We start from the raw sequence: 11394 nt of genomic DNA, 5'->3' as shown, positions 1-11394 counted from the left end.
TTCTGTGTGCACTGGGGTCAGTCATATTGCATTCAGCTGGGAGTTTGGCTGGAGCTAGAATGTCTAAGATGTCTTTTTTGACAAGTGTGGTACCTTCGCTGGGGTAGCTGAGATTCTTTTCCCACACAGTCTCATTATTCCATGGTCTAGCCCAAACTTCTTTACATGGAGGCTTGATCCCAGAGTTGAAAATGGAAGTTGGAAGGCTTGATAGACATAGACTAAGACGTCTCATGGTGTCACTTGTGCTGCATTCTATTGGTCAAAGTAAGCCACAGGCCAGCCCAGATTCAAGGTTATGAGGAAATGAACTCTGTTTTTGGATCATAAACAGCATGCAATTACAGGGATGTGAGGATGTTTTGACAGCCATATTTGTGTCTACCTCAGTAACATTTCACATCTGTTGGAACTATGTCTTCTAGTAGGCACAACAGAAGTGAAGCTAGATTAATAAGTATTTGTTAAATGAAAAGTGGGTTATGCAGAAATGAGTTAATGGGTATATGTGAACGTGTATTATGATCCTGGGTCTCATGGAAAAGTATATATGAGAGTGTCAGGGAGTGAGTTTTCAAAGAGATGGCTGGAGAGCAGCTGGATGTAAGAATGGAGTGGTTGGTATGAAGTATATGTGGCTCTGGGATACTTTACATGATTTGGTGGGACTGGAGAAAATCGAATATTTGCGACTGCTTAAGTGCAAGGTGCTCTGAAGAATATATATACATATTTTAGTAGAATAAATGATTATTAGTGAAAAGGAAATTGATAGTTCATTTCAACAGGCATTTATAGAATGCTTACTACTGTGAAAATACAAAAGGTCTTGTTTTCAAGGACAGTACAATCTTGTTTTAGTGTGAAACAGTAACATTTTCATTCCATAAATACTGAACTATTCATTACATACAAGGTTATTTGGAGGGACATAAGTCACTAAGTCAGGATTGATTCCTAACTCTCGGCAGCTTTCATTCTACTTAAGAGATATGTATGTAAACACAATATGAATTTGAATATGATAATTGCATAGGAAAATTAGAGAGTTCTATGAGAGTTTTTTGTCAGAAAAGGTATTTGCTGAAAAGATGATGTTTGAACTAAGTCTTAGAAAATTCAGCTGATGGAAATGGGAAATCAATGTTAAGTATGAACAGTAACATCTATGGGCAGGAGCTTTGAAGAACGGGAAATAATTTAGATGGGTAAGGGGAATTGGTGGGGCAGCTTTATCACGGGGACATAAGGTGTTAACAAAGGTGGGAACTACTGACACAGGTCCACAGGACTAAGTTAATGATCAATAATACATAGTAGTCTTTCTCTAATAATAGGCAATAAGTTTGGATAGAAAAACAATGCCAAGTAACTAGGAGGAGTCAAGCCAAGATGAAAAGCTTAGATTTTTTTTTTTTTTTTTAACCCCGTAGATCAGAACTATTCAATCCTGGCTACAGGTTAGAAAACTTCTCAGAGTCTTAAAAAAAAAAAAGAAAAAAAAAAAAGACTAGGACTCATCCAAGACCAATAAAATCAATCTGAGCTAGGATCCTAAACATTCATATTTTTAAAAGCTCCCCAAGAGATTCTAAATTAAGATTGAGGACCATTGCTTTGGAAAATGAAAGAAAGCAAGGGAATGCTTTTTAAGGTCCTTTTACTTTGATTTGGCTGAGCCTCTGAACTCAATATTTTTGCTTTATGATTTTGCTTGGTTTTATGCATTTGTGTCCATCTTCCCCATTGGCTAGGCCTTATCCCCACTGAGGGCAGGGACTGTCTTGCATATATTTGATTACTGCAGTAGTCTAATATCTGGTATATTAGATATCTTTGTATACCGGCCCTTGATAAATATCTGTAAAAGTCATTCATTCAATAGCCACTTACTAAAGGTCACCAGTAGGCCCTAGGGATACCAACAAAACACAAAACAACCACCCAACTCCTGTACTTAAAGAATTCTATCTAGTGCAGGAGGTAGACAAAGAAGCATGATTATAAAATCCATTATATCATGGCATTTAAAGTTTGTTAATACCTATGTGTATAGGTATAGAGAGGAGGGACACTTTTCCTGGGGGAGCAGATGTGGAGTCAGGAAAGACTTTTCTGGAGGAGGCCCATTGCCGAGTTGTCTTAAAGGAGGCCAGCATGCTTTACAGGCAGGTGAAACAGAAACAAAGGTCCAGGGGCGAGAAACAGCATGACGTGTATGGGAAAGCTATGAATTGTATTTACTGGTGGAGCTAATGTGCAAGGCAAAAGATAGGGCAGGAGATGGAGGCAAGAGTCAGATCATGAAGAAGACTAAAGAACAGCTAAGACTTAGCCTTTAGTAAAATGTTGCAGCTACTTTGGAACACTGGCAGTTTCCCCAAAAGGAAAATATAGAGTTACTATATGACTGAGCAATTCTTCTCCTAGGTATATACCCAAGAGAATGGAAAACATGTTTACACAAAAAGTTTTACATGAATGTTCATAGCAGCATTTTTCATAAACACCAAAAAGAAGAAATGACCCAAATGTCTATTACTGATGAATGGATAAACAAAATGTGGTATATCCATACAACAGAATGTTATTCAGCCTTAAAAAAGAATGAGATACTGATACATTCTACAATATGGATTAGCCTTGAAAACACTATGGCAAGTAAAAGCCAGTCATAAATGGCTCCATATTCTATAATTCTATTTATATGAAATGTCCAGAATAGGCAAATCCACATAGACAGAAGTAGATTAGTTGTTGCCAGGGGATGCAATCAGGGGTGAGAAATGGGAGATAACTACTAACAGGGTTTCTTTTTGGAGTGCTGGAGTTTTTATGGCCAGCCACTTTGACAAACATTGTGGCAAATGTTGTCTGACCTATTGCTTCAACAAACCAGAAGACAAGTAATTGTATATGGGTTAATATAAGATGTGAACTAACAACAGCAAAATGAATCATAAGAGTCAGCCTCTGAATGTGAAGTTTTAGGAATACTGTTATGTTATTCTTTTCTATTTTCCTTTTTATGTATGCACGAGTGAAATAAGATAAAAGCCTATATATAAATCTACAATTCAATAAATATAAAAATTCTAAGTGATAAGAAAGCACTGTATCACAGTTTGTTATCTTTTTTCTTAGCGGGACTAAAATAATGGTGCATTTTACAACGGATGGAGTCCAGGCAAGGGATAATAGTCTAAAATAGGACAGCGAGACAAGGGGAGAAAATTCTTGAAATACTAAGAAGGAACAATCGACTCAACTTGGCGAATTATTAGAGGAGGGGTAAAAATGAACGGGGAGGAAGTCTAGGATGGTTTCCAGGTTTCCGATTTGGGAAACCGAGTCTATGTGGTAATCTACCTGGGAGGGACAGGAGGAGCAGATTTGGCGGGAAGTTCAATTTAGGATACAATACGTGAGGAGCTTGTTGGCAATGCGGAAAGAAACGCATGGACGAATCCTTCATATCTGCTTTGGCGGGCCCGAACCCCGCATCGGGAACTTAGCCCCGAGAGCCTGCGGATGTGCTTTGATAGATTCTGCCTCCTCGGAGTTGTTTGTCAGAGGCAGGGAGGCGGGGGGGAGCGCCAGATTGGTCTGGGTGCCAAGGACTGTGCGTAGACCGCTGAACCACCGCGTCCCCTAGGACTCTGGAGTTGCGGCCACTAGCTGTGGCGGGAACCCGCCCACGGCTGTCAGCGGTAGCGGCGCGATTGGTTGGAGCTGCCGGCGCCGGGGGCCGTGGTCAGGCCCGGACTTCAGAAACTGCTCAGCGATTGGCTCGGAGGCGCTCCCCCAAAAGGCCTAACTCAAACTGTCGGAGTCGCCTCTCCAGGGGGCTGGAGCATATTTCCACCCCGCCCTGTCGCTTAGTTAGACAGGTAAGCAACCTTACCTGTATTGGTCAGTGAATGAACCTCACAACCGCTCCTTGCCGGAGTCCGGATAAAAGGACAGCTTTGATTGGCCAATTTGCTTCTGGACTGGCGTCTGTCCCGGGAGTGGATTGGACTGCTGTATTGTCAATTTTATCGGGAAGGCGTGGCTGGCACTATTAAAGACTGGGACCCGCGAGACGGTGCAGTAAGTTTCACTGCAGCTGGAGCTCCGAATTGATTGCTATAGGCAGAGTTCTGCAGTTTCGTCGACTTCAGCTGCAGCGTTCCCCTCTCCGGGTGTCTCGCCGCAGCCTCGGGAGAGGAGACGGACCCTCTGTCAGTGAAATGTGAGTTGACTCTGCTGTTGGGGGCCGGACACCTCTTTGCCAACTTTCACCCCAGTGCCGGACTCTGCAGGACGGAAAATGGCGCATTGCAGCAGCTGCAGCTACGCGGGGAACTACTACCGCGCGCCACCCCCAGACTTGGCCACCCATCTCGGGATGGGGGTAGCACTCCACTTCTGCACTGGCCACAGCCAGCACCCCACGGGCCGGGCAGGGGCGCGGTGGTCCCACATTCATTGCACCCTCTCCTCTCTTCTGGTGGGCACCTCATTCAGGTCTTTGTTATAGTGGAACCCGAGAGAGGACGAAGGTGGGGCAAGGAGTCACGGGGTAGGGGGCTTGAGGTCCTTTCTTGTTGTCTGATTCAATTTACATAGGGCCTATGGAAAGACAGTCATGGGTGCACCCGCCACTTAGTAACTTGTGTTGTCCTGCAATCTCTGGATTTGTATATGTCTCTCGTTCCAACTGTGACATGTTACCCACTCCCCTCCACCTTACCAGTGATCAGAGCTCCAGAAACTTATCTGCCAGTTCTCTGGCGCCAGGCGAGTAGCTTAGAAAGACTCAGGAGGCAGTGAGTGCCATGTGATTCCAAGCAGTCATTCATCCTAAAGCCACCCTTACAGGAGATGTTTTCCTGTCACTGAGTCTTAGCCAAGTATTTAGAAGAGAAATAGAGCTGAGGATTTCTGTCCCCCAACACATTTAATTTAGTCTCTGACCATCTTCAATATCACCCCCCATCTCTAGATCCTGAGGGAGAACTATGGCCAGACAAATGAAATACTCTGTTTAATAGAGATTTTATTTCTTATTATTGCTAGGAGTCTGGTCCTGGTCCTAGATATATTTGTGCTGTTTCTTCTGGTGACAAAAAGAGAAGATTTATTTATGTTCATAAGGGTTAAAACTATCCTGGATCTTTTACTGCTGAGTGTTTCCAACTCCCAGCAAATAGTAAATGGAATGGTCCCTTCAAATACTTTATAACCATTTCACTTTTTCTCTACTTGATGTCTGCAGTTTTTACTATGTGATATTCTATGCATTTTAGCCAAGTTCTAAGATTCCATTTGTTTTCATTTTTGGAAGCAGGATCCTTTGCAGCTGACTGGTTCCTAGTGGCACCCATGTGAGATGAAGGGAAGGAGATGCAGAAAGTATGGTGACTATCAGGGCCTCACGAGGTCTCTGACCTTAATTTTGTCATTGGTGCCACCATCCTGGACTGCTTCCAAGACCAAATGAGTGGCTTCTATCTTCAGTCAGAGAGCTAGATTGCTTAGCTCAGTAGTAGCACAAGAGTCTTGTGGCTTCCATGGCTATGTTTCTTTTCTTGCCACTTTTGTACCTTAGAGGGAAATGAGAAAGTAATTCCTTAAATGGGGATGAATAGGGCGTAACCTGCTAGTATAGCCTCTCTGAGATGTTATTCTCTACTTTTTTAGACTGAAAGAAGCTCATTTAGGGAGGAGAAACTTCTGGTTTTCTATTGTGATTAGTCAAGGCATTTCCTTTGTGGCAACTTTGTGATAATTTAATCCCTAGATCATTTACTTTTGGACTGTTCCTATTAGGTATGTTTTGTGAGATTCTGCTTCTGTTTGAGTTCTTATTATCATTTCTATTTTCTATTAAATTTGAGAGATTTTTCTCCTGTTGATGGCTTCTTCCTTGGGAGAGAAAAATCTAATAATGTCTTTAGGTTAGACTTCTGGGAATTCTTGAGAAGGTGAATTTAGCTTCCATGTGTTGAGACATGGAAAGGAGTTTATCTTGAATACTCCACACTAGATTAATCTCTTCTAAGGCTAAGTGAAAGAGAATTATCACTATGTGTAGTAGTATAAATCGAGATTTCTCTTTGAGACATAAGGAACTAGGGTAGTCTCCTGAGACCGGATGCCAAATCTTGAAAAAGAAGAGACAGAATGTATATGATGCATGTACACAGAGGCCCATTTCCCTTAATTTTGCCTCTTGTTTATTCTCTTTGAACAGTTTTATAATTAACACAATTGCTTTAGGCCTATTTAAGGGAAATCCCCATCTTTGCCAAAACAAAGCAAACAAACAGTCCTGACTCATTCCACCTACAGAGGCTATGCCTTGGGTGATTCTCCAAGTTGTCTTTACAGACTAATCATCGCATCAAACATAACCAGTTAGTGGATCCCCTTAAGCAGAATCTATCAGCTTTTTAGATTTAGGCTTTGCAAAAAAGAGCTGTTTGGTCTGTAGGCTTGCCTGAGGGTTGTCTTTTGTACGAATTCCTTCTAACCTGGATTGGAGTTTTCCAGTTTGACTTCATGTGAAAGGTTTCTGAAAGTCAGGCAAATGCCATTTAGACCAAGGCTGAAATATTTGTCCCTGTAACCATAGTGACAGAGGATGTGTTTGAGTTTTGGTCAGAGGGTAGCCGAAACGAGATCTCTTGATGCCACCCTGAATGTCCCTGAGCCCCATCTAAATGTTGTTACAGGATATTTCATGTTTTGCTTCTTGTCTCTGTGCTGCATCTCCTTACTTGGTATTGCCAAGGACTTAGAACCCCTTCTAATTGCATATAGTAACTTAATTGCTATGAGTTTGATGGTGTTGGGTGAGAATGCACATGATTCCTTTCTTGTCTTGGGTACTTTGTGTACTCTGTCCACTTCTCTCCACAGGTCTGCTCCAGCTCAGCCACCTACCGAAGGGGAAGAAGGGACTGCCCCAGGTGGGGGTCCCCCTGGCCCTCCTCCTAATACGAGCAGTAACAGACGACTACAGCAAACTCAGGCGCAAGTAGAGGAGGTAAGTGGAAAGTTTTTCTTTGAGTTTTTAAACTATAGACGTTTAGAAACTTTTCTTTTTTATAGAGAGGTAGTTAGAGGCTCCGGGAGGCAAGGCATCCCTTGGAGTTATGCAGGGCAGACCTATGATCTCCTCGTCGTTGTTCTTTCCCGTCTCTAGTGGAGAGCCTAGCAGCTTTGTTTCTGCGCTCCCCCCTTAGGTGGTGGATATCATGCGCGTGAATGTGGACAAGGTCCTGAAGAGGGACGAGATACTGTCAGAGCTGGATGACCGAGCTGATGCCTTACAGGTGGGAGCGTCACAATTTGAGAGCAGTGCTGCCAAGCTAAAGAGGAAGTATTGGTGGAAAAACTGCAAGGTGAATTTTCTTGTCCTCTCCCCCTTTTTTTCCTGGGCCACAACTCATAGAAGACAAGAAAACTCTTAGGTTCTTCGTTTCTTCCCTTTAGTGGTACAAGACCTCTGCCCTGCAGAATTCTTTCTTGGGAAGAAATCTTGAAAGCCTCCTTGAGCTGCATTACCCTAACTGGCCACCAGGGTAGGCTAGAGTACTCAGAACCACTGACTGGGGGCCAGTGATGATAACCAGAGGCTTTGGAAATGGTTGGTCCAGCTGCTTTTCCCAAAAAAGACCCCCGGAAAAATGCTCATCTGCTCCTTCCTTAGACATACTGAACATCAACACAATGGCTAGGGTAGATATATATTTAAATGCCAGCAGCATTTAAGAATGAGCTGAACACTTCACAATGAAAAATTAACCAGTTGACTTAAGATCCAAAGTCTGCACCTCCATTAGAGTTCCTTTCAAAGCCTTCAGGCAATAGGAAAAAGGAGCCAGCTGCTGATGCTCTGATATTTCTGAGTCACTTCAGCTGTGGGGAGCATGAGGGTTGGTCCCTTCCCGAGAGGCCTACAGATCACCTGGGTAATGTGTGGTTTCTTGCACTGTCCTAAAGATGGAGAAAGTTCTCTTTCCACATCTCTAGTCCTGGCTCCTTTCCTTCTTCGCCAAGTCCAAGGGCCCATTTTTTGTTAATGTTTCCTCAGATGATGATCATGCTGGGAGCTATCTGTGCCATCATCGTGGTAGTTATAGTAAGTAAGTATCGCTGAGGTTGCCGGTGGGGTGAAGAGGCGGGAAGGTCCTGGAATCTCCTCCCAGTCCTGCCTGCCTGCCTTCCTGGGGAGTGGGGCTGCTCTGACAGAGGTATGGAGATTGCTGTTGTGGGATCATCACCTGATTCGGGAGGGAGGAAGGGCAAAGACAAGGGACTTCCTTGATGGAAAAGGCTTCCCTCTGTAAGATATGTGGGAAGATGGTCACTCCTTTTCTGAGGAAGTGGGGCTATGCTGTCTGTCACTAGATTGGGCAGAGGGAGACGTGGGGATGGGACATCTATAACTGAGAGACCTGAATGTCTAGTAACTTGATGTAATTTGTCCTCTTGTTTTCTCCTGTCTCTCTCTTTTCTATCTGGGACTTCCTGATTCCTGTGTCCAGTCTACTTTTTTACTTGAGAATGTGCTGCCGCTTCCCTGTTTTCCATTGCCATCCAAATCCATGTTCCTCTCCCTCTTGTTTGTTCTCTCAACAAATTTCCTCATCTACCTTCCTCTATCCCAGCCCAGGCTTCTCCATTGCTCATTCCTCCTTTTCTGTTGCTTCCATTTGCACTCTGTCCCTTAATACTAGAAATGCTGTTCCTGGCGTAGTCTTGAAATAACTACCTGGCGAGCAACAGCTGGCACCTCCTCCCTACCCCTTTCTTATGTACCCCTAAATTCCTCCAAAGCCAAAAAGAGTTGGAGGCCAAGAGAAGGGGACAGGTGTAGCTGGGGGTGACATGTCCTAGAAAGTGCCAAGATTGGGGGACGAGAAGAGTATTAGAGCCCACGGTATCTCATAGGAAAATGATGGCTCACTCGTTGCTGCCTTGGTTACCTGGGGCCTATGCCAGGCCTGAAGAAGATCGTGGGTGGGCCCGAAGTCCAACTTGATCCTGGTGCAATACCCTTTTAGAAAGTAAAACCTGTTTCTTTGCAGTTATTTCTAATTTGTTAGTCTGAGGTTTTCTACGTCTTCAGGGATCTAACAGTCTTTTATTTTGTTCTTCAGAGACCTACCTGGAGAACACGTATTAGTTGAAAAAATACCGGAACTCTCATTCCCATCCTAGAAGCAGTCCCACAAGCTCATAACTGGAAGGGGCTATCACTTGTCCACATTTTCTGCAACATCCTGTACTGTTCATGAGAGCACCAAATAATTTCATATACCAAAGTTTGGGACTCTCGGTTAGTTTTAATTGTTGGCATAGATAAAGAGAGAATGCCTGTTAGTTATAGAGAAACAGGGAATCAAGGGCCTAATTTTACAATAAGCTCAGAGGAAGCTATTTCTTGCCCTCTCATTAAGGAGGGTCCTCTTCTTCCCTTCCTGTTGATCAAGGAGTGTGAGGGTCCTTGGTCTTTCAGGGGCTCCCTTCCTCTACACCATCCCCGTATACTTGCCAAAGACAGGGATGAGGCAAGAGGATCTTCCTGAGTCCTGGCTGATTCTGAGGATTTAGAGAAGTCCAGTATATGTACCAATTCGTCCTGGGGTGGGAGGTGGGACAGTCTGTGGACAGGCATGCTTATGTATTGCCGTGCTATCATGGGGACCTCTCCTCTAGAGCCACCTCTCTTATTCTTCCTGCAGTACACTCCCCTTCTAGGTCATGTGCACCCATCTGAATTCTACTTCGCTTCCTTTCCTTTACTTCTCTTTTTGCATGGTTTGTGGGTGCCGACAGTGGAATCCGAGGATGGGAGCTACTCAGCCTGTCTTGGGGGTCACTGCTGGGCTTCAGGTTGGGGTATTGACTGGGATAGACCCAGGTATGAGGGGAGGTGGGCAGGCTGGGAACACCCATGACCGTTTATTCCTTCTGTCCTCTGCTCCGCAAGCAGTAAGAGGCTGAGGCCAGAATGGGCTGGGTCTGGATGCTCACTTCACGCAGCAGCATTTCATTGCACAAGACCATCCTTCCTCTCCCTTCACCCCTGTTTCCCACATTCCCTTCGTCCTGCCTCATGGTGGGACTGAAGAGCTGGAAGAAAGCAGTCAGCGTCCCCTCCCAACGATCCCCCTCGAAGGTCTCCACTCTCCTCTGGGCTCCTCCTTGCCTAATGCAGGGGGTCACCGCTGGAGAAGAACCACCACTGTCCTCGATGTGTCCCAAGCCTGGAACAAATTCACCCTCTCAGCCCACCCAGCCCGGTCACAGGAGTTACTTCCTGGGTTTCTGTCCCTTTGAGGTTCACCAGATGTAGTTGGTTTTATTTTGTTTGTTTTGTTTTTTTTTGATATTAGCCCTTCTCCTTTCTTTCTCACCCCACCCTGTACCCTATTCTGTGTCTTCCCTCCTATCACCTATGTGCATGAGCAAATACGCAACTAAACCCTGGGACTTTACAGTCAGATGAAGCCGAGCTTCCCACAGCCCCTTCTTCAGTTTGCCATGAGATGATGTGGGGTTTCCATTGTGTGTCTGTCTTCGCCTCTTTGTCTTTTTTCCTAACCCCAATTTCATACTTGTATAGAATGATAACAGTTCTACTTCACCAAAGGCATGTAGCATATTTACCAATTTCATGTATTCTGAACCAAGGCAAAAAATACAAATTCCTACCACTACACTGACTTGGTTGTTGTTTGGGTTGGAGTAACTGAAGAAAGAGGGGAGGAGAAGAGTGTTTCTTTCTAGTAGTCTGATCTCGGTGTAGGCTGGAAGGGCTGGCTTATGTGTGCTGGGTGGTCTTCGTGATTAAATGTCTATGTGTTGGCAGAGGAAGTGGTCTCTGCTCTCAGTATTCATACTTGAAGCAGCCCAACTCTTCAGGTGCTGGTGAGAGGAAGTGATGACAGGAAGTTGAGTGGGCATCTCACACTGAAAAACAACTGCAGGTTTTCTCAGACGTTTCCTATCTACCTCCTTCCCTTATGCTGAGTTCCACTATATTGACTTGGCAATACAGGAAATCTATAGGAAATCTCTCCCTTGCAGCTGAGGGAGTGAGGAGTTTGTAGGCATCCTGAAATACCCAGCAACTCTCTGAAGAAGCAGAACCTTAATTGCAGCTCCAGGTTAGACAGAACGACTGAGGTGGAACCCTAGGGCTGCCTCTGAGGGCCTTGAACACTTCGCAGCTGGGCTTAGGGACACAGCTCAGTTGGGTTCAGTGTAAGGAAAGACTGGGAAGTGGAAAAGCTTTGCCTCTGAGGACACAAGGGGCATTTTATTTGCACAGTTCAATATCTGTGTGTGGTGGCCCAACCCCTGCCCCTTTGCCCCACTGTCCCTCACCTGCTCCTT

At 44.5% G+C, this 11394-nt stretch overlaps 1 protein-coding gene across 4 annotated transcripts in view; it reads left to right on the top strand.

The window, feature by feature from the left end:
- The first annotated feature begins 3309 nt into the window (after positions 1–3309).
- VAMP1 (vesicle associated membrane protein 1) overlaps positions 3310–11394 on the top strand; it is a 14578-nt gene continuing 6493 nt past the window's right edge. Inside the window, exons 1-5 of one of the 4 annotated variants that reach the window (XM_015591509.2) lie at positions 3312–4234; positions 6907–7033; positions 7233–7391; positions 8084–8135; positions 9153–10717. In XM_015591509.2, coding sequence (XP_015446995.1) covers positions 4233–4234; positions 6907–7033; positions 7233–7391; positions 8084–8135; positions 9153–9178 — 366 coding nt within the window. In that variant the 5' untranslated portion in view covers positions 3312–4232 and the 3' untranslated portion in view covers positions 9179–10717. Of the gene's footprint in view, positions 4235–6906; positions 7034–7232; positions 7392–8083; positions 8136–8537; positions 10718–11394 lie in introns of those variants that run through there. The other 3 variants (XM_015591511.2, XM_015591510.2, XM_015591512.2) reach the window with 3 other exon arrangements.

Source organism: Pteropus alecto, unplaced genomic scaffold (genome assembly GCF_000325575.1).
Source record: "Pteropus alecto unplaced genomic scaffold, ASM32557v1 scaffold94, whole genome shotgun sequence".
Classification (NCBI taxonomy): domain Eukaryota; kingdom Metazoa; phylum Chordata; class Mammalia; order Chiroptera; family Pteropodidae; genus Pteropus; species Pteropus alecto.
Note: the sequence above shows the minus strand (reverse complement) of the source record. Positions and strands in the feature narration are given on the sequence as shown.